General features: G+C 44.7%; 2 protein-coding genes across 4 annotated transcripts in view; both read left to right on the top strand.

Annotated features, from left to right (window-relative positions):
• Positions 1-235: 235 nt before the first annotated feature.
• LOC115193507 (malate dehydrogenase, cytoplasmic-like) lies at positions 236-8,385 on the top strand. Its single transcript, XM_029752196.1, has 10 exons — positions 236-343; positions 1,532-1,633; positions 2,144-2,240; positions 3,315-3,490; positions 5,317-5,439; positions 5,627-5,725; positions 5,839-5,916; positions 6,204-6,317; positions 7,136-7,225; positions 7,518-8,385. The coding sequence occupies exons 1-10, from the start codon at positions 338-340 to the stop codon at positions 7,638-7,640; spliced, it is 1,008 nt and encodes a 335-aa protein (XP_029608056.1). The 5' UTR covers positions 236-337; the 3' UTR covers positions 7,641-8,385.
• Positions 8,386-11,511: 3,126 nt separating this feature from the next.
• The window catches only part of LOC115193508 (UTP--glucose-1-phosphate uridylyltransferase), a 66,074-nt gene continuing 52,757 nt past the window's right edge, over positions 11,512-24,828 (top strand). For 2 of the 3 annotated variants that reach the window (XR_003878192.1, XM_029752197.1), the window contains exon 1: positions 12,588-13,167. Coding sequence is in view for 1 of the 3 variants with exons in the window: in XM_029752197.1 (XP_029608057.1) it covers positions 13,149-13,167 (19 nt within the window). In the remaining 2 variants the exon portion in view is untranslated. Of the gene's footprint in view, positions 11,762-12,587; positions 13,168-24,828 lie in introns of those variants that run through there. The other variant, XM_029752198.1, reaches the window with a different exon arrangement.

Raw genomic sequence — 24,828 nt, forward strand, 5'->3', positions numbered from 1 at the left:
GTAAAGTAGTTATTTATTCTGTCAACCTCATTGACTTTAAAAAGGTCAACGTACACAGCTGAAGCATACTGTACTGTCAACGATTTATATAACTAACCCAGCGTACTGTACTGTCTTTGGTACTATCACAGATAGAACAATGAGAGTTAGTTATATAAATATTTGGTACTACCGTCTTTGGCTGAAGGATTTCCGACTACATTTCCCGAGAGCCACCAGCTTTGCGGCGCATGCGTAATAACGATTTACTGGCCACCTCGTGACCACTCTGATTTCAAGAAATAGGGGTGACCTTTTGTTGCAAGAACAGTGGGAGAATAGTCCAAGTTATCATACAATGATGGTAAGTAACAAACAAAAAGTTGTATTAACTTTGTTTACGGAACTTTAGCTTTACTAAAATGATAAACGCACACACCTGCTATAACGTTAGTAGTACGAGGACAGCGAGGTGGCATTTCGTTCGCTTGTTTCTGCAAGTAGCTAACCTAACTTATACAGTAGCTAGTTAACTACCGGTAACCAACTTTTGTATCAACTTAAATATTTTTGTAAAACGATTTTGCTTGTGATTCTTGTGTTATGATGTTTAAAGACAAGTTGGAGGAAATATTCTCTAATTCCTTGTTGGCAATGTGCCAGTGAATTTGACAGGTTCTAGTAGAATGTCGTTTCGACAGCTGTGTCCGAGGCACATTTCTCTACATTTCTTTGAAAAAGGTCAAATTGGCAGAATGTGTTAATGTGGCCAAATGTTATCTAAGTTGTCTAACTATTATTGCATGCGACTTTCTCCCCAGCAAAATGCAATTGCTTGTTTTTTGGACTCTACGTTTGTGTGAAAGGGGAAAAGTTGAATGAATGGTGAAAGTTTTCTACAGTAGCTATAAATATCTCGTCTCAGATGACTCGAAGAATGTTCTATTTTTAAATTCACCGTGGCTTACCTCGTGAGTTAATAAATCCCCACTCCGACATTGTCCGGTCACGGATCACATATGCAATACCATTGTTGTAGACGAGCTACAATTCTAGTACAGTTCTCTCTAGTATTGTCACTTTACGAGTGAACTCTTAGCCAATTCCTCAAAGGTATCCAACTCACCTCATTCCCATTTCATGTACACCTCATTTTTACCTGACTGTTTGACTGATATTACATAACATTGATATTACTGTAAAACTTCCCAAAACGTTTTCCCTAGCTGGATAATTTCCTCAAACCCTCCCAACTAATGCACGGCTTGGGGCAAGTTTACCTCCAATATTTTAAAATGTACCCCTGAAATTGCAGTGACAAAACATTTGTCAGTGCTTGGTTGTTCATTTGGCAACAAATGGAAGAAAATGAACTGAAACGGGGACTTATTACCTGAACTTGTCCCAAAATAAATACAAATTTGTGTTCATTGTGTAACATTTTACTACAGTGTTTAGGCTAATTCACTCTGGATAAGTGTCTAAATAGCCTGAGTGTGATGTGCCCTAATGAATAGGACCCAGAGCTGTGTTTCTGTATGTTGTGTTGCAGTCTGCTGAACCTGTTCGTGTGCTGGTGACCGGCGCTGCAGGGCAGATTGCCTACTCCTTGTTGTTTGGCATCGCCAAGGGAGACGTGTTCGGCAAAGATCAGGTAAAGGGAAGGAAGAAGCTTTGGCTTGACTTGCATTATGTAACATCCCAGCTGATCCTGTTAGGGCTTGTCTAGTGTCTGAAATTACACCCTATTCCCTATATAGTCCACTACTTACCCTATTTGCCCTGGTCAAAATGAGTGCACAATATAGGGAATAGGGTGCCATGTCAGATACTCCCTGTGTCAGTTAAATAAGATAAAAATCATGACTGATGGGCAACATGCAGCATCACACACTACCTCTTCAGTCACACAACCTGCGAAAGCTTCACTCAAGGCTTTAATGTCCTTGAATTGCCTGAAATAGAGCCACTAGCATACAGCCTACCGGTAGCACAGGCCTAACACTGTCCCTTCAAGTAGTCATAACAAGCATTGTTAATGTAGTAATCATATGAACCATAAACATCTGTTCAGGTAGCAATCTACCAGCCTGTAAGTCAACGGAAAGATCAATAGATCCTACTCATTTCTCTACTCCTGTCATTTCATGGTCTCTCCTCTCAGCCAATCACCCTGATCTTGCTGGACATCACCCCCATGTTGCCAGTCCTGGATGGAGTGGTCATGGAGCTGCAGGACTGTGCCCTCCCACTCCTCAGAGGTAAACCATGGGGCAGACAACACTCACTGGATTGACATGGCTTTGCTTTAGTTGAGGCACCAGTAGTATCTCCATCTCCATTGTGACTGGTATTTTTCTGTTGTCAATGGTGGTGTCCTTGCTTTGTTCTCACCTCGGCTGTGAGGCCCCAGTATTAACGCTCAGTGCTGCAAAGACAATGTTCTCTCTGTGTATGGTGTGTTGCAAAGACAATTTTCAATGTGGGGTATGGGTGTCTACAGTGTGGTTACCCTGTGTCCCAACCAGATCTGGGTTCAAGCACTATTTAAATTCTTTCAAATATTTTTAAGGTTTTTGCCAGATCGGTGGGATTTTCAGAATTGGCAGAATCTCGCAGTATCCCTTTAAAACAGTTAACTGGCAACAGTCTGTCCCACAGACAACAGTAGCAGAACAAAGGCATCAATACAGGGTTCGCTGAAACTAACCTTAAAAGCAGAAACGGTGTGAGTGACTGAGCTGATGAGAATGTAAGGTGTTGTGACAAGATGGGAATTAAAACAGGGAAAACCACACTGAGACGATGTACAGGGGAATGTGATGGGAATTGAAACAGGGAAAACCACACTGAGACGATGTACAGGGGAATGTGGTGGGAAAACAAATACAAGCCTTTGTTTCTCCATAGAGGCCACTTTCATTGTCGAGAGCGATCATGTCCGAAACATTGTGCTTGAAGGATTCAGCCTATTAAAGCACTCCTTAACAACTTCCTGCTGTCCTGGATCATCATTCTTCCCCCTTTTTTTCTTTCTATTTTTGCCTAAAATGACACACCCAAATTTAATTAGACAACTGTAGTAAAACCTTTAACAATTAAAAGTAGTCTTTATTATCCAGATTTTCCTTCTGTTTATTGGTCGTCCATGTGCTGCCCATTGAACCAACCAACCCTGGTCTGTTGTATATTCGATTCGTCTAGAGGTCATTCCCACAGACGAGGAAAGAAACCTACGTATCTTATAGGACACGTCCAGATAGTCCCTCCCTTTTCACGCTACTTTCTATTTGATACAGAATGAACAAGCCCTTGTTTATTCCATCTGTTTTCAGAGGTCATCCCCACGGACAAGGAGGAGGTTGCCTTTAAGGACCTGGACGCTGCCATCCTGGTGGGCTCCATGCCCAGGAGAGAGGGTATGGAGAGGAAGGACCTGCTCAAGGCTAACGTGGCCATCTTCAAGAGCCAGGGGGCTGCGCTGGAGAAGTACGCCAAGAAAACTGTCAAGGTGAGATGATAACCAGAGCCCAACAGACAGGGTTTGTCCTCTGTGTGTGTGGTGACTGTCAATGTGTCTCAAAATGTCTATGCAGACTTAGCTGTCAGTACTAGCAGGTACCCTGTGTTTGTGGTATAGTGTAAGCCATGTGTCTTTAGACATAGAGAGGACTCGTGATGCTGCACCCCAGAGCTGTTGAAATTCAGTTCACCACGTGTTGGGCTCTTAATTCCTATGGAAGGATTGGCCTGGAATGCCATTGGTGTGCATTGTTTGTGGGTTTGTTTTGTGAGCGTGTGTTTTTGATTAAAAAAAATCTAGCTGCCTGCATGTCTTAACACTATCCCACCTATCCGGTCTTGTAAGCTTAACGTTGTATCCAGCCTGGCTGGGTTCCATCCCAGGAGTCGAGGGAGACGTTCTGATTCTCTACTGCTCCCCAAGTGTGCACTTGGACATTCCCCTTGATGGATTTACAAAATAAATGGACTGGTGGGAGGAATATGGTGGAAACTACAGAATTATGAGTCATTTTAATAGTAGAGAATAGGAACTCCACCAAGGACTGGAATGTCCTGACTAGTGCCAGTGGAACTGTGGGTGTGTTATGAGGAGGCCTTTTGGCCTCGCGCTGATCTAGCAACAGGTGTTGGACTGTCAGACTGACGAGTGTGACTGCTTGTGTGTGCTGGCACGTACCCTTGTCATTTCTTCCCCAAGTGACCTTGTTACAAAAACTGAACTTGTCTTCAGGCAGTGTGCAAGTCTGAAGCTGCCTTGATAGAACGTCTTCAGCCTTTCACGCTGCCTGACTATCTAGCATGGCGTCTTCAGCCTTGCACGCTGCGCTGCCTGACTGTCTAGCATGGTGTCTTCAGCCTTGCACGCTGCGCTGCCTGACTGTCTAGCATGGCGTCTTCAGCCTTGCACGCTGCGCTGCCTGACTGTCTAGCATGGCGTCTACAGCCTTGCACACTGCGCTGCCTGGCTGTCTAGCATGGCGTCTTCAGCCTTGCACGCTGCGCTGCCTGACTGTCTAGCATGGCGTCTTCAGCCTTGCACGCTGCCTGCCTGGCTGTCTAGCATGGCGTCTTCAGCCTTGCACGCTGCCTGCCTGGCTGTCTAGCATGGCGTCTTCAGCCTTGCACGCTGCCTGCCTGGCTGTCTAGCATGGCGTCTTCAGCCTTGCACGCTGCCTGCCTGGCTGTCTAGCATGGCGTCTTCAGCCTTGCACGCTGCCTGCCTGACTGTCTAGCATGGCGTCTTCAGCCTTGCGAGGCTTTGGAATTTTCCCTCTACTCACAGGTGGCTCAAGTTTCAAGTAACTTAAATATTTTTACTACATGGTGACCATAGATACTGCAATACATGGCTATATTCCATTGATAATGGACAAAACATTTAAGTTGGACTAAAAGTGCATACTATGACTACGTACATTTTGTTACATTCATAACTATGTCCAATGTATTTGCCCTCTTAGTCTGTTGCCTTCACCGTCTCATCACTCTGCTGTGAAGTTAAAATATGTACAGTGCATCTCAATCCACCTATGGCAGTCTTCTACATCTACACTCATGTTTGTCAGACCGTGAGAAACTCTCCGATGAGACTCGCAGGAACATGATGGTGGTCTGTTTTGTTCTACAAGCCTGACGGGACTCGTCTCTACCGGCTCCTGTTTGTAGTGTCTGAACCGTTTGGGCTACAAACTGACCCCACTGTGGAAAGGAGATTCTCCCCAACACCATGGTGTTCTCCGTGTGTGTGTGTGTGTGTGTGTGTACGACTGTCCTGAGGGTTTTATAACGTTGCCTCTCCATTGTCTCGGTCAGGTCCTGGTGGTAGGTAACCCAGCCAACACCAACTGTCTGATCGCAGCCAAGTCTGCCCCGTCCATCCCCAAAGAGAACTTCTCCTGCCTTACCCGTCTGGACCACAACCGGGCCCGCTCTCAGGTACCTGTGTATGAAGTGGTTTTGTTCCCTTCAACCCCCTGAATGAATATTGTTACTCCAATCCCTCATGATGACTGAGTCTGTACGTCAACTGTAGTGTTTAAGTTTCATTGGGGACAAAGTGTGTGTGGATTATGTTAATAGATGGTAATATCATCCTTACACAGCTCTTGCATCCCTCCCCCAGGTTGCGATGCGCTGCGGCGTGCCAGCCACCCAGGTGAAGAACGTGATCATCTGGGGAAACCATTCGTCCACCCAGTACCCAGACGTCCACCACTGCAAGGTTATTTATCAATGTTATGTAATAATGAAGTATTATTATACCACTGCAAGGCATTAGTGAATACTGTGTAATATTATTTAACAATATGTCATTTATTATTTTACTACGCCAAGGTCAACATGGCGGGCAGCGACCTGGCCTGCTTCGACGCTGTTAAGGACGATGACTGGCTCAAAGGGGCCTTCATTTCTGTGAGTTTACTCTACTGTAAAACACATTTTCATCTGGCTATGTGATTTAACTTTAACCCCCCTCATTAGAGATGGTCCAAGGGAAAGTAACCTCTGACCTTCTCCATGTGTTTTGATAAGGGGAGAGGAATCCTGGAAAGATGAATTGAGACGGCTGAAGAAGACTAGTGGAGTAGGGATGAGACATTTTCTAAGGCCTCTCTTCCTCCCTCTCCTCTTCCTCCCTCTCCTCTTCCTCCCTCTCCTCTTCCTCCCTCTCCTCTTCCTCCCTCTCCTCTTCCTCTCAGACAGTGCAGCAGAGAGGAGCTGCGGTTATCGCAGCCAGGAAGCTGTCCAGTGCCATGTCTGCAGCCAAGGCCATCTGTGACCACATGAGGGACATCTGGTCAGGCACTCCTGAGGTCAGCTAAGAGGGGTCCTATGGGACAATTCTGTGGCTTTAAGATGCAGATTTAGGATTAATTTACCCTACCCAAATCTACATCCTAACCATTAAGGCTATGTTTTATTAACTCCTAATCTATAGGGCACTCTACTATTTAAAGTATGGATGCATCCCAATTCTCCACCCTTCTCCCAGAGTGTGCACTCCCACAATTCCAGACAGTCATTGATTAAAAAGTAATGGATTGGTGTAATATTTGGCTATAAGCCATTGTTACATTTGTGAGATGTGTGCAGTTGCACACTTTAGGAAGAGGGTGGAGAATTGTGGTGTAGCCTGTCTTTGGGTTAATGGTTCCTGAACGCAGCGTGGTGGTGCAGCAGCCTGTCTTTGGGTTAATGGTTCCTGAACGCAGCGTGGTGGTGGTGCAGCAGCCTGTCTTTGGGTTAATGGTTCCTGAACGCAGCGTGGTGTAGCCTGTCTTTGGGTTAATGGTTCCTGAACGCAGCGTGGTGGTGCAGCAGCCTGTCTTTGGGTTAATGGTTCCTGAACGCAGCGTGGTGGTGGTGCAGCAGCCTGTCTTTGGGTTAATGGTTCCTGAACGCAGCGTGGTGGTGGTGCAGCAGCCTGTCTTTGGGTTAATGGTTCCTGAACGCAGCGTGGTGGTGCAGCAGCCTGTCTTTGGGTTAATGGTTCCTGAACGCAGCGTGGTGGTGGTGCAGCCTGTCTTTGGGTTAATGGTTCTTGAACGCAGCGCGGTGGTGCAGCAGCAGATTGTCTTTCGGTTAATGGTTCCCGAACGCAGCCCTGAACTCTGTCCTCTTGTGTTTGCAGGGGGAGTTTGTCTCCATGGGTGTCTATTCCAGCAGTAACTCCTATGGTGTTGCCGAAGACCTCATCTACTCGTTCCCTGTTCACATCAAGGTGAGACGGATCCCTGACTCTGCTCTCTACACTCCTCCATACTAAGGCTGCGTTTACACAGGCAGCACAATTCTGAGCTTTTGCCCAATTATTGGCGAAAGATCTTATCTGATTGGTCAGAAGATCATTGTGCTGCAAGGTCAGCTGTCATCACCACTTAACCAGAGAGCTCTGCTTCTATTGACTATAAACTGGTGCTCTAGTCTACAACCGACTACCTATTGCAGTGGGAAGTTGATCACTTTGGCCTATTATTCAATATACAGTATTCTCCTGTCTTTGTTATCCTCAGGACAAGCAGTGGAAGATTGTGGACGGGTTGGCCATCAACGACTTCTCCCGAGGCAAGATGGACGCCACGGCAGCCGAGCTGGTGGAGGAGAGGGACACCGCATTCACCTTCCTCAACGCTTGACTACGCTCCCAGCCACGGCAACCAACCCTGCAACAGCACTTGGACACAGAACCCACACCTCCAGACTCGCGTCTGTGATGCCGCATTCACGTGCTACTCGGAACTTAGGAAACTCTGGAATATCCAACTTGGAAGTTCCATATGAACGGTTTAACTTTATACGTTTTACAGTAGTTTTAGACCTGAGTTTCTGGTTATTCTGATAGCACATGAACATGGCATGATACACTCACTGCTGAAACTCTGTGTCCAAAACATTAATGTTACACACTTCTGAACAGGTTATCCCTGTTTGGATGGTTACCATGGAATGGAGAATTTGTTATGGGTAGTTGATGCACTAGTAGTTACTATGATGATCATTGTTTAACGGTTAATTGTTGCTCAGGCAGAACAATAAAATCAGCAAACAATGTATAGTCCTTATTGTGTTTCTAGATTTAACTTAATATTTTTGTGAAACAACTCTTGGTTCAATGATTATTTAACTTCATACATTTTTTTTTTTACTATTTGGCATTTTCCCATTAAGGTATTTGACGATCTGAATGTGATCACCAGATGTAATCCTATTCTAATAGTAGCAGGTGGTTATGGCATAGTCCTGCCACTAGGGGGGGCAGCACATTCTAATCTAACACACAGGACAGTAAAATGTATCAGATGGTTAATTATGTTTTATACCTCTGGATAATATCTCCCTGGATTCACACTCCTGACGAAACAATAAAACATTTATCCTTAACTGATTGAGTCATTTTTATAATGTCTGCACAAATCAACATTTTATTATTCCTATGAATAGTGTAGCTAGCCACAGTATAATGATGTGCTAGCTTGCACGCTCTCCTTTCAACAGGGCAGCATCTATTATAAAGTATTTAGTAAAACTATGATTAGCCGGAGGGAGTGTGATTCATAAATGTTAATTTATATATATATATAGTTTACACCCAGAATGTCCTACATCAGATTTTCCCTGACTTGCATTGCTTTGTCACCTGTAGTAAAAAAATATGGTCCTTCCATTTAGTTGTAAGGACTTATGTACTGCAATTCAACCAGAACATTATTTAAAATCACACTTGCGTGACCATGTCAGTAAGAATCTGTAACCGATATTTTTACTTATGTTCCATGTTAACAGTCTGGTTTCTAACCCAAATACCTGTAGGTGTAACTCCAGGCTGGAGTAGTGTCATCCCCCATCCCTAGCAAACACAGCTGATTCAACTTTATTTGCGTTTTAAACTGAAGATCATTTAGTTGATTATTGGAGTCAGGTGTTTTAGCTGGTGGGAAAAGTGTGACATGAATCAGGCTTCGAGGACTGGAGTTGCCCCCCCTGGTCTAGTAATTAACCACCCCTGGTCTAGTTAATAACCCACCCCTGGTCTAGTAATTAACCACCCCTGGTCTAGTTATTACCCACCCCTGGTCTAGTTATTAACCCACCCCTGGTCTAGTTATTACCCACCCCTGGTCTAGTTATTAACCCACCCCTGGTCTAGTTATCACCCCACCCCTGGTCTAGTTATTAACCCACCCCTGGTCTAGTTATTACCCCACCCCCGGTCTAGTTAATAACCCACCCCCGGTCTAGTTATCACCCCAGCCCTGGTCTAGTTAATAACCCACCCCTGGTCTAGTTATTAGCCCACCCCGGTCTAGTTAATAACCCACCCCTGGTCTAGTTAATAACCCACCCCTGGTCTAGTTATTAACCCACCCCTGGTCTAGTTATTAACCCATCCCTGGTCTAGTTATTAACCTACCCCTGGTCTAGTTAATAACCCACCCCTGGTCTAGTTAATAACTCACCCCTGGTCTAGTTATTAACCCACCCCTGGTCTAGTTATTAACCCACCCCTGGTCTAGTTATTAACCCACCCCTGGTCTAGCTATTAACCCACCCCTGGTCTAGTTATTAACCCACCCCTGGTCTAGTTATTAACCCACCCCTGGTCTAGTTATTAACCCACCCCTGGTCTAGCTATTAACCCACCCCTGGTCTAGTTAATAACCCACCCCTGGTCTAGTTAATACCCCACCCCTGGTCTAGTTATTAACCCACCCCTGGTCTAGTTAATAACCCACCCCTGGTCTAGTTATTAACCCACCCCTGGTCTAGTTATTAACCCACCCCTGGTCTAGTTATTAACCCACCCCTGGTCTAGTTATTAACCCACCCCTGGTCTAGTTAATAACCCACCCCTGGTCTAGTTATTACCCTACCCCTGGTCTAGTTAATAACCCACCCCTGGTCTAGTTAATAACCCACCCCTGGTCTAGTTATTACCCCACCCTGGTCTAGTTATTAACCCACCCCTGGTCTAGTTATAAACCCACCCCTGGTCTAGTTAATAACCCACCCCTGGTCTAGTTATTAACCCACCCCTGGTCTAGTTATTAACCCACCCCTGGTCTAGTTAATAACCCACCCCTGGTCTAGTTAATAACCCACCCCTGGTCTAGTTATTAACCCACCCCTGGTCTAGTTATTAACCCACCCCTGGTCTAGTTATAAACCCACCCCTGGTCTAGTTATTAACCCACCCCTGGTCTAGTTATTAACCCACCCCTGGTCTAGTTATTAACCCACCCCTGGTCTAGTTATTAACCCACCCCTGGTCTAGTTATTAACGACCCCTGGTCTAGTTATAAACCCACCCCTGGTCTAGTTATTAACCCACCCCTGGTCTAGTTAATAACCCACCCCTGGTCTAGTTATTAACCCACCCCTGGTCTAGTTAATAACCCACCCCTGGTCTAGTTATTAACCCACCCCTGGTCTAGTTATTAACCCACCCCTGGTCTAGTTATTAACCCACCCCTGGTCTAGTTATTAACCCACCCCTGGTCTAGTTATTAACCCACCCCTGGTCTAGTTATTAACCCACCCCTGGTCTAGTTATTAACCCACCCCTGGTCTAGTTAATAACCCACCCCTGGTCTAGTTAATAACCCACCCCTGGTCTAGTTATTAAACCACCCCTGGTCTAGTTATTAACCCACCCCTGGTCTAGTTATAAACCCACCCCTGGTCTAGTTATTACCCACCCCTGGTCTAGTTATTAACCCACCCCTGGTCTAGTTATTAACCCACCCCTGGTCTAGTTATTAACCCACCCCTGGTCTAGTTATCACCCACCCCTGGTCTAGTTATTAACCCACCCCTGGTCTAGTTATTAACCCACCCCTGGTCCAGTTATTAACCCACCCCTGGTCTAGTTATTACCCACCCCTGGTCTAGTTATCACCCACCCCTGGTCTAGTTATTACCCCACCCCTGGTCTAGTTAATAACCCACCCCTGGTCTAGTTATTAACCCACCCCTGGTCTAGTTATTACCCCACCCCTGGTCTAGTTATTAACCCACCCCTGGTTTAGTTATAAACCCACCCCTGGTCTAGTTATTAACCCACCCCTGGTCTAGTTATTAACCCACCCCTGGTCTAGTTAATAACCCACCCCTGGTCTAGTTATTAACCCACCCCTGGTCTAGTTATTAACCTACCCCTGGTCTAGTTATTAACCCACCCCTGGTCTAGTTATTAACCCACCCCTGGTCTAGTTATTAACCCACCCCTGGTCTAGTTAATAACCCACCCCTGGTCTAGTTAATAACCCACCCCTGGTCTAGTTATTAACCCACCCCTGGTCTAGTTATTAACCCACCCCTGGTCTAGTTATTAACCCACCCCTGGTCTAGTTAATAACCCACCCCTGGTCTAGTTAATAACCCATTAGTAATGTATGAAGGTGATCATTGACGTGGCATCAATGTCGTGGCTCTGGTGTTTGGGGTTCAGGAACGTCGTGAAAAACTGCATTTTCATTGGCCACAGCATTCGGATACAAGCTTTTCATTGGTCCTTGTTTTAGAATGGCATTTCTATATATCGTTTTGATACAATTAATCTAATATAGTGTTTTTGTGTGAACGAATTACTAAAATACCTGCCCAATATACAATACAATGTGTTGCATGTCATTTTAATGTAAATAAACTCCCAAAGGGACATTAGTTGTGATAATTTAATCGGTCTCCGCGGTTGTGTCCATACTTGGACAAGCCCATCGCACGATTTTCCTGTCGCCAACATCCTACAAGCCAAACAGTAAGGAAATGCATTTATTAGCTCAATTAAACTGTCCAATACCTTGCTGGGTGCCAATAATCATGACTGTCGTCGTAAAAGATAAGTTACAAGAGTAGCCCAATAGCACTACGAGTGGTTTGATCGCTGTAGCCTACCCAGAAATAGGCCTATCTAAGTTATCATAGCATATTCTGAATGTATTGGAAAACGAATAGAAACAGTAGCCAGTTGATCTGGTCATTTTGTTTAGCAATTTTATGTTGCAATTTTATTTCTTCAATCATGTATAATTCGTGTTTGATGTGTAGGCTATGCTACAGTGGAACAAAATGTAACAACCTGTCCCCATCATTTCCGCATCTACCGTTCTGCATTCGGGAATGTATACAACTAGGCTACATTAATTTTAAGGTTAGGCTAGGACTACAGATCGGTTATTCGTGTGGTGCCGGGTCTATGCTGGCTTTAATATGTTACTGATTTAATGTATCTATCTGATTGTCTATGCTAGGCTATCTGAATATATATATATAAGATATCATGGGGGCGAGGCTAAAGCAAGAGGGGGAGTATTTTAGTAGAAGCAAATGCTGCGTTCAAACCCACTGGGAACTTGTGAAATCTCCGCCTTCGGTGCATTCAAGACAACTGGGAACTCAGGGGGGAAAAACTAGCTCCTACTGGGAAAAATCGTTTTGAACCGCCATCCAACTTGGAATTCTAAGTCGGAAACCAGGGCATCTTTGTAGAGGTGCGACTTTCCGACCTGAAGATCACTGACGTCATGATTTGGACTTTTTTTAATGATTATTTTTTAGTTCCAAGTTGTCTTGAAAGCACCAAAAGGTCCAGAGCCAGTCCGGGAGGAAATGTGACGTGGTTTATTTGCCTGGGAAAGGGGCAGACCCGAAACTCGTACAAGGCATAGGCTAATTGTATTTGTGAAATATAGCCTAGATAAATACCAATAGGTAGGCTACAGTCGGGCCGGGGGGTGCGTTTCATTAGGCTGAAGTCAAGTGAGATAAACGATTGATGGAATAAAGGTCGGGTTGTCACGCTTTGGGAAGTGCGGGCGGTGGAGGAATTGCGAAAAGGATTTCATTTGTGAGAGAGGAGAGCTCCAGCAAGTTATGTCTTCAGCAGTCCATTCTGCACTGGGGTGGCCATATAGATGAATGACTGAATGACCATTTGGGGATTTACAACAAAAACAAACTTTTTTCTGTAATATGTCTTAGATTTTATTGGACTATTTGACCAATTTCGTTTCAATATAGTTATAGTTGTATATCCTTGATGACTTGATAGGCTACCTAGTGGAAATACCGATATTGGATTTGTACAGAACATTTGATCTCCATAGGTGATTTCTGATTATTGAGCCTTTAGAACATTTTGGAATATGGCATGTTATTTTGAAGGTAAGTGATTGTGTGGATGCAGCCTACTACAATGATGAAGAATGAATAACACAATGAATGTATCGAAAATAAGTTTAACAGCTTCTACTTGCACATTGTCTGGAGACACGGTCTAAAGTACCAACTAGTGTTATAATTTGAAGTACTATCCTCTGGGAATACAATGTACACATTGTTGTATATTGTTTTACCCAAATGAATTCAATGTAATTCAATAACAGTGAATTGGCTTAGGCTACTTGGTTGAATGTGGCTATTCATCACTTGAAAGGTACCTTAGTACCATTGGACCTCAGGCTGTGCCTAACAAATTAGCTCCCACTTCTTACTGTAATGTCCCATTCCAAAGTTGCACGCTGACAGGTTGGGTACCCCACTAAATCCTCCATACCAGAGGCAGCTGGTCTTTCTCCTCTGACATAATCAAAGTAATATAACAATAGTAGCCTATGTTATTAGAGAATACAGTAGTTGGTCTACTCATTGCCGTTGTCCAATCAGGGCAGCTGTTTGGTAGCCTCAGCCTCTAGTTGGGCTACTCATTACTGTTGTCCAATCAGGGCAGCAGTTTGGTAGCCCCAGCCTCTAGTTGGGCTACTCATTACTGTTGTTGTCCAATCAGGGCAGCAGTTTGGTAGCCTCAGCCTCTAGTTGGGCTACTCATTACTGTTGTTGTCCAATCAGGGCAGCAGTTTGGTAGCCTCAGCCTCTAGTTGGGCTACTCATTACTGTTGTTGTCCAATCAGGGCAGCAGTTTGGTAGCCTCAGCCTCTAGTTGGGCTACTCATTACTGTTGTCCAATCAGGGCAGCAGTTTGGTAGCCTCAGCCTCTAGTTGGGCTACTCATTACTGTTGTTGTCCAATCAGGGCAGCAGTTTGGTAGCCCCAGCCTCTAGTTGGGCTACTCATTACTGTTGTTGTCCAATCAGGGCAGCAGTTTGGTAGCCTCAGCCTCTAGTTGGGCTACTCATTACTGTTGTTGTCCAATCAGGGCAGCAGTTTGGTAGCCCCAGCCTCTAGTTGGGCTACTCATTACTGTTGTTGTCCAATCAGGGCAGCAGTTTGGTAGCCCCAGCCTCTAGTTGGGCTACTCATTACTGTTGTTGTCCAATCAGGGCAGCAGTTTGGTAGCCCCAGCCTACTCACTCATTTTGGTTCTTGGTCGTCCGGGTTTGGCCGGTGTAGGCCGTCATTGTAAATAAGAATTTGTTCTTAACTGACTTGCCTAGTTAAATAAAGGTTAAATTTAAAACATTTCCCTGTCAGTCAATCACACCATATAGGAACCACTGCTCTGTGATAGCTGATTAGAAATGACAGTGTCAGATGTCCAAAACCATAGAACAAGTCACAGCTATGAAATGTAGCCTATTCAAAATGGAACTCACCGATCAAAGTCTATTTCCTGGTAGTGGAATAGAGCTGTTGTATTATTGTTGCACCAGACTAGACTGTTACTAATCTCATAGATATGTTATAGGGAGATGGGAAGCTACTGGACATGGGTAACAGTGGCTGGAGCTATGAACCAGCAAACCCGCAGGGAGCTAGATACTTAATATACAGGTATTAACTTGTAGGTTAGGCCTTAATACCTAAGCTTGGATGCCAACTTAAAGTGATTGACTGAAACAAGTGGAAGTGAACGGGAGGCAAAACCACCTTTGTATGGATCTATAACCCCATGTTATAGGGAGACCCATCATCTATAACCACATGTTATAGAGAGACCCATCATCTATAACCCCATGTTATAGAGAGACCCATCATCTATAACCACATGTTATAGGGAGACCCATCATCTACAACCCCATGTTATAGGGAGACCCATCATCTATAACCCCATGTTATAGAGAGACCCATCATCTATAACCACATGTTATAGGGAGACCCATCATCTATAACCCCATGTTATAGGGAGACCCATCATCTATAACCCCATGTTATAGGGAGACCCATCATCTATAACCCCATGTTATAGGGAGACCCATCATCTATAACCCCATGTTATAGGGAGACCCATCATCTATAACCCCATGTTATAGGGAGACCCATCATCTACAACCCCATGTTATAGGGAGACCCATCATCTACAACCCCATGTTATAGGGAGACCCATCATCTATAACCCCATGTTATAGGGAGACCCATCATCTATAACCCCATGTTATAGGGAGACCCATCATCTATAACCCCATGTTATAGGGAGACCCATCATCTATAACCCCATGTTATAGAGAGACCCATCATCTATAACCCCATGTTATAGGGAGACCCATCATCTACAACCCCATGTTATAGGGAGACCCATCATCTATAACCCCATGTTATAGGGAGACCCATCATCTATAACCCCATGTTATAGGGAGACCCATCATCTATAACCCCATGTTATAGGGAGACCCATCATCTATAACCCCATGTTATAGAGAGACCCATCATCACAACCCCATGTTATAGAGAGACCCATCATCTATAACCCCATGTTATAGAGAGACCCATCATCTATAACCCCATGTTATAGGGAGACCCATCATCTATAACCCCATGTTATAGAGAGACCCATCATCTATAACCCCATGTTATAGAGAGACCCATCATCTATAACCCCATGTTATAGGGAGACCCATCATCTATAACCCCATGTTATAGGGAGACCCATCATCTATAACCCCATGTTATAGAGAGACCCATCATCTATAACCCCATGTTATAGGGAGACCCATCATCTATAACCCCATGTTATAGGGAGACCCATCATCTATAACCCCATGTTATAGGGAGACCCATCATCTATAACCCCATGTTATAGGGAGACCCATCATCTATAACCCCATGTTATAGAGAGACCCATCATCTATAACCCCATGTTATAGGGAGACCCATCATCTATAACCCCATGTTATAGAGAGACCCATCATCTATAACCCCATGTTATAGAGAGACCCATCATCTACAACCCCATGTTATAGAGAGACCCATCATCACAACCCCATGTTATAGAGAGACCCATCATCTATAACCCCATGTTATAGGGAGACCCATCATCTATAACCCCATGTTATAGGGAGACCCATCATCTATAACCCCATGTTATAGAGAGACCCATCATCTATAACCCCATGTTATAGAGAGACCCATCATCTATAACCCCATGTTATAGAGAGACCCATCATCTATAACCCCATGTTATAGAGAGACCCATCATCTATAACCCCATGTTATAGGGAGACCCATCATCTATAACCCCATGTTATAGAGAGACCCATCATCTATAACCCCATGTTATAGGGAGACCCATCATCTATAACCCCATGTTATAGGGAGACCCATCATCTACAACCCCATGTTATAGAGAGACCCATCATCTACAACCCCATGTTATAGGGAGACCCATCATCTACAACCCCATGTTATAGAGAGACCCATCATCTATAACCCCATGTTATAGGGAGACCCATCATCACAACCCCATGTTATAGGGAGACCCATCATCTATAACCCCATGTTATAGGGAGACCCATCATCACAACCCCATGTTATAGGGAGACCCATCATCTATAACCCCATGTTATAGGGAGACCCATCATCTATAACCCCATGTTATAGGGAGACCCATCATCTACAACCCCATGTTATAGGGAGACCCATCATCTACAACCCCATGTTATAGGGAGACCCATCATCTACAACCCCATGTTATAGAGAGACCCATCATCTATAACCCCATGTTATAGGGAGACCCATCATCTATAACCCCATGTTATAGAGAGACCCATCATCTACAACCCCATGTTATAGGGAGACCCATCATCACAACCCCATGTTATAGGGAGACCCATCATCTATAACCCCATGTTATAGAGAGACCCATCATCACAACCCCATGTTATAGGGAGACCCATCATCTATAACCCCATGTTATAGAGAGACCCATCATCACAACCCCATGTTATAGGGAGACCCATCATCTATAACCCCATGTTATAGAGAGACCCATCATCTATAACCCCATGTTATAGAGAGACCCATCATCTATAACCCCATGTTATAGGGAGACCCATCATCCACAACCCCATGTTATAAGGAGACCCATCATCTACAACCCCATGTTATAGAGAGACCCATCATCTATAACCCCATGTTATAGAGAGACCCATCATCTATAACCCCATGTTATAGGGAGACCCATCATCTACAACCCCATGTTATAGAGAGACCCATCATCTATAACCCCATGTTATAGAGAGACCCATCATCTATAACCCCATGTTATAGGGAGACCCATCATCCACAACCCCATGTTATAGGGAGACCCATCATCCACAACCCCATGTTATAGGGAGACCCATCATCTATAACCCCATGTTATAGGGAGACCCATCATCTATAACCCCATGTTATAGGGAGACCCATCATCTATAACCCCATGTTATAGAGAGACCCATCATCTATAACCCCATGTTATAGGGAGACCCATCATCTATAACCCCATGTTATAGGGAGACCCATCATCTATAACCCCATGTTATAGGGAGACCCATCATCACAACCCCATGTTATAGGGAGACCCATCATCTATAACCCCATGTTATAGGGAGACCCATCATCTATAACCCCATGTTATAGGGAGACCCATCATCTATAACCCCATGTTATAGGGAGACCCATCATCTACAACCCCATGTTATAGAGAGACCCATCATCTACAACCCCATGTTATAGGGAGACCCATCATCTATAACCCCATGTTATAGAGAGACCCATCATCTACAACCCCATGTTATAGAGAGACCCATCATCTATAACCCCATGTTATAGGGAGACCCATCATCTACAACCCCATGTTATAGAGAGACCCATCATCTATAACCCCATGTTATAGAGAGACCCATCATCTATAACCCCATGTTATAGAGAGACCCATCATCTATAACCCCATGTTATAGAGAGACCCATCATCTATAACCCCATGTTATAGAGAGACCCATCATCTACAACCCCATGTTATAGAGAGACCCATCATCTATAACCCCATGTTATAGAGAGACCCATCATCTATAACCCCATGTTATAGAGAGACCCATCATCTATAACCCCATGTTATAGGGAGACCCATCATCACAACCCCATGTTATAGGGAGACCCATCATCTATAACCCCATGTTATAGGGAGACCCATCATCACAACCCCATGTTATAGGGAGACCCATCATCTATAACCCCATGTTATAGAGAGACCCATCATCTATAACCCCATGTTATAGGGAGACCCATCATCTACAACCCCATGTTATAGAGAGACCCATCATCTATAACCCCATGTTATAGAGAGACCCATCATCTATAACCCCATGTTATAGAGAGACCCATCATCTATAACCCCATGTTATAGAGAGACCCATCATCTATAACCCCATGTTATAGAGAGACCCATCATCTACAACCCCATGTTATAGAGAGACCCATCATCTATAACCCCATGTTATAGAGAGACCCATCATCTATAACCCCATGTTATAGAGAGACCCATCATCTATAACCCCATGTTATAGGGAGACCCATCATCACAACCCCATGTTATAGGGAGACCCTCATCTAATAACCCCATGTTATAGGGAGACCCATCATCACAACCCCATGTTATAGGGAGACCCATCATCTATAACCCCATGTTATAGAGAGACCCATCATCTATAACCCCATGTTATAGGGAGACCCATCATCTACAACCCCATGTTATAGAGAGACCCATCATCTATAACCCCATGTTATAGAGAGACCCATCATCTATAACCCCATGTTATAGAGAGACCCATCATCTATAACCCCATGTTATAGGGAGACCCATCATCACAACCCCATGTTATAGGGAGACCCATCATCTATAACCCCATGTTATAGAGAGACCCATCATCTATAACCCCATGTTATAGAGAGACCCATCATCTATAACCCCATGTTATAGAGAGACCCATCATCTATAACCCCATGTTATAGGGAGACCCATCATCTACAACCCCATGTTATAGGGAGACCCATCATCTATAACCCCATGTTATAGGGAGACCCATCATCTACAACCCCATGTTATAGAGAGACCCATCATCTATAACCCCATGTTATAGGGAGACCCATCATCTATAACCCCATGTTATAGAGAGACCCATCATCTATAACCCCATGTTATAGAGAGACCCATCATCTATAACCCCATGTTATAGAGAGACCCATCATCTATAACCCCATGTTATAGGGAGACCCATCATCTACAACCCCATGTTATAGAGAGACCCATCATCTATAACCCCATGTTATAGGGAGACCCATCATCTATAACCCCATGTTATAGGGAGACCCATCATCTACAACCCCATGTTATAGGGAGACCCATCATCTATAACCCCATGTTATAGGGAGACCCATCAGCACAACCCCATGTTATAGGGAGACCCATCATCTATAACCCCATGTTATAGAGAGACCCATCATCTATAACCCCATGTTATAGAGAGACCCATCATCTATAACCCCATGTTATAGGGAGACCCATCATCTATACCCCATGTTATAGGGAGACCCATCATCTATAACCCCATGTTATAGAGAGACCCATCATCTATAACCCCATGTTATAGAGAGACCCATCATCTATAACCCCATGTTATAGAGAGACCCATCATCTATAACCCCATGTTATAGAGAGACCCATCATCTACAACCCCATGTTATAGGGAGACCCATCATCTATAACCCCATGTTATAGGGAGACCCATCATCACAACCCCATGTTATAGGGAGACCCATCATCTACAACCCCATGTTATAGGGAGACCCATCATCTATAACCCCATGTTATAGGGAGACCCATCATCTATAACCCCATGTTATAGGGAGACCATCATCACAACCCCATGTTATAGGGAGACCCATCATCTATAACCCCATGTTATAGGGAGACCCATCATCTATAACCCCATGTTATAGGGAGACCCATCATCACAACCCCATGTTATAGGGAGACCCATCATCTATAACCCCATGTTATAGGGAGACCCATCATCTATAACCCCATGTTATAGGGAGACCCATCATCTACAACCCCATGTTATAGAGAGACCCATCATCTACAACCCCATGTTATAGAGAGACCCATCATCTATAACCCCATGTTATAGAGAGACCCATCATCTATAACCCCATGTTATAGAGAGACCCATCATCTATAACCCCATGTTATAGGGAGACCCATCATCTATAACCCCATGTTATAGGGAGACCCATCATCTATAACCCCATGTTATAGAGAGACCCATCATCTATAACCCCATGTTATAGGGAGACCCATCATCTATAACCCCATGTTATAGGGAGACCCATCATCTATAACCCCATGTTATAGGGAGACCCATCATCTATAACCCCATGTTATAGGGAGACCCATCATCTATAACCCCATGTTATAGAGAGACCCATCATCTATAACCCCATGTTATAGGGAGACCCATCATCTATAACCCCATGTTATAGGGAGACCCATCATCACAACCCCATGTTATAGAGAGACCCATCATCACAACCCCATGTTATAGAGAGACCCATCATCTACAACCCCATGTTATAGAGAGACCCATCATCTACAACCCCATGTTATAGGGAGACCCATCATCACAACCCCATGTTATAGAGAGACCCATCATCTATAACCCCATGTTATAGGGAGACCCATCATCTACAACCCCATGTTATAGGGAGACCCATCATCTATAACCCCATGTTATAGGGAGACCCATCATCACAACCCCATGTTATAGAGAGACCCATCATCTATAACCCCATGTTATAGGGAGACCCATCATCTATAACCCCATGTTATAGGGAGACCCATCATCTATAACCCCATGTTATAGGGAGACCCATCATCTATAACCCCATGTTATAGGGAGACCCATCATCTACAACCCCATGTTATAGGGAGACCCATCATCTATAACCCCATGTTATAGGGAGACCCATCATCTACAACCCCATGTTATAGGGAGACCCATCATCTACAACCCCATGTTATAGGGAGACCCATCATCTACAACCCCATGTTATAGGGAGACCCATCATCTATAACCCCATGTTATAGGGAGACCCATCATCTATAACCCCATGTTATAGGGAGACCCATCATCTACAACCCCATGTTATAGGGAGACCCATCATCTACAACCCCATGTTATAGGGAGACCCATCATCTACAACCCCATGTTATAGGGAGACCCATCATCACAACCCCATGTTATAGGGAGACCCATCATCTACAACCCCATGTTATAGAGAGACCCATCATCTACAACCCCATGTTATAGGGAGACCCATCATCTATAACCCCATGTTATAGAGAGACCCATCATCTACAACCCCATGTTATAGGGAGACCCATCATCTACAACCCCATGTTATAGGGAGACCCATCATCACAACCCCATGTTATAGGGAGACCCATCATCTATAACCCCATGTTATAGGGAGACCCATCATCTATAACCCCATGTTATAGGGAGACCCATCATCACAACCCCATGTTATAGGGAGACCCATCATCACAACCCCATGTTATAGGGAGACCCATCATCACAACCCCATGTTATAGGGAGACCCATCATCACAACCCCATGCTATAGAGAGACCCATCATCACAACCCCATGTTATAGGGAGACCCATCATCTATAACCCCATGTTATAGGGAGACCCATCATCTACAACCCCATGTTATAGGGAGACCCATCATCTACAACCCCATGTTATAGGGAGACCCATCATCTATAACCCCATGTTATAGGGAGACCCATCATCTATAACCCCATGTTATAGGGAGACCCATCATCTATAACCCCATGTTATAGAGAGACCCATCATCTATAACCCCATGTTATAGGGAGACCCATCATCTATAACCCCATGTTATAGGGAGACCCATCATCTACAACCCCATGTTATAGGGAGACCCATCATCACAACCCCATGTTATAGGGAGACCCATCATCACAACCCCATGTTATAGGGAGACCCATCATCTACAACCCCATGTTATAGGGAGACCCATCATCTATAACCCCATGTTATAGGGAGACCCATCATCTATAACCCCATGTTATAGGGAGACCCATCATCTATAACCCCATGTTATAGGGAGACCCATCATCTACAACCCCATGTTATAGGGAGACCCATCATCTATAACCCCATGTTATAGAGAGACCCATCATCACAACCCCATGTTATAGGGAGACCCATCATCACAACCCCATGTTATAGGGAGACCCATCATCACAACCCCATGTTATAGAGAGACCCATCATCACAACCCCATGTTATAGGGAGACCCATCATCACAACCCCATGTTATAGGGAGACCCATCATCTATAACCCCATGTTATAGAGAGACCCATCATCTACAACCCCATGTTATAGGGAGACCCATCATCACAACCCCATGTTATAGGGAGACCCATCATCACAACCCCATGTTATAGGGAGACCCATCATCACAACCCCATGTTATAGAGAGACCCATCATCACAACCCCATGTTATAGAGAGACCCATCATCATCACATCATCATCTACAACCCCATGTTATAGGGAGACCCATCATCACAACCCCATGTTATAGGGAGACCCATCATCACAACCCCATGTTATAGGGAGACCCATCATCTACAACCCCATGTTATAGGGAGACCCATCATCTACAACCCCATGTTATAGGGAGACCCATCATCACAACCCCATGTTATAGGGAGACCCATCATCTACAACCCCATGTTATAGGGAGACCCATCATCTACAACCCCATGTTATAGGGAGACCCATCATCACAACCCCATGTTATAGGGAGACCCATCATCTATAACCCCATGTTATAGAGAGACCCATCATCATCACATCATCATCTACAACCCCATGTTATAGGGAGACCCATCATCACAACCCCATGTTATAGGGAGACCCATCATCACAACCCCATGTTATAGGGAGACCCATCATCTATAACCCCATGTTATAGGGAGACCCATCATCACAACCCCATGTTATAGGGAGACCCATCATCTACAACCCCATGTTATAGGGAGACCCATCATCTACAACCCCATGTTATAGGGAGACCCATCATCACAACCCCATGTTATAGGGAGACCCATCATCTACAACCCCATGTTATAGGGAGACCCATCATCTACAACCCCATGTTATAGGGAGACCCATCATCACAACCCCATGTTATAGGGAGACCCATCATCTATAACCCCATGTTATAGGGAGACCCATCATCTATAACCCCATGTTATAGGGAGACCCATCATCTACAACCCCATGTTATAGGGAGACCCATCATCTACAACCCCATGTTATAGGGAGACCCATCATCACAACCCCATGTTATAGGGAGACCCATCATCACAACCCCATGTTATAGGGAGACCCATCATCACAACCCCATGTTATAGGGAGACCCATCATCTACAAACCCCATGTTATAGGGAGACCCATCATCTACAACCCCATGTTATAGGGAGAGACCCATCATCTACAACCCCATGTTATAGAGAGACCCATCATCACAACCCCATGTTATAGGGAGGACCCATCATCTACAACCCCATGTTATAGGGAGACCCATCATCTACAACCCCATGTTATAGGGAGACCCATCATCACAACCCCATGTTATAGAGAGACCCATCATCACAACCCCATGTTATAGGGAGAACCCATCATCACAACCCCATGTTATAGGGAGACCCATCATCTATAACCCCATGTTATAGGGAGACCCATCATCTACAACCCCATGTTATAGGGAGACCCATCATCACAACCCCATGTTATAGGGAGACCCATCATCTACAACCCCATGTTATAGGGAGACCCATCATCACAACCCCATGTTATAGGGAGACCCATCATCACAACCCCATGTTATAGGGAGACCCATCATCAAACCCCATGTTATAGAGAGACCCATCATCACAACCCCATGTTATAGGGAGACCCATCATCACAACCCCATGTTATAGGGAGACCCATCATCACAACCCCATGTTATAGGGAGACCCATCATCTACAACCCCATGTTATAGGGAGACCCCATCATCACAACCCCATGTTATAGGGAGACCCATCATCTACAACCCCATGTTATAGGGAGACCCATCATCTATAACCCCATGTTATAGGGAGACCCATCATCACAACCCCATGTTATAGAGAGACCCATCATCACAACCCCATGTTATAGGGAGACCCATCATCACAACCCCATGTTATAGGGAGACCCATCATCTACAACCCCATGTTATAGGGAGACCCATCATCACAACCCCATGTTATAGGGAGACCCATCATCACAACCCCATGTTATAGGGAGACCCATCATCACAACCCCATGTTATAGGGAGACCCATCATCACAACCCCATGTTATAGAGAGACCCATCATCACAACCCCATGTTATAGGGAGACCCATCATCACAACCCCATGTTATAGAGAGACCCATCATCACAACCCCATGTTATAGGGAGACCCATCATCACAACCCCATGTTATAGGGAGACCCATCATCTATAACCCCATGTTATAGGGAGACCCATCATCACAACCCCATGTT

The sequence above is a fragment of the Salmo trutta genome, chromosome 5 (assembly GCF_901001165.1).
Source record: "Salmo trutta chromosome 5, fSalTru1.1, whole genome shotgun sequence".
NCBI lineage: Eukaryota > Metazoa > Chordata > Actinopteri > Salmoniformes > Salmonidae > Salmo > Salmo trutta.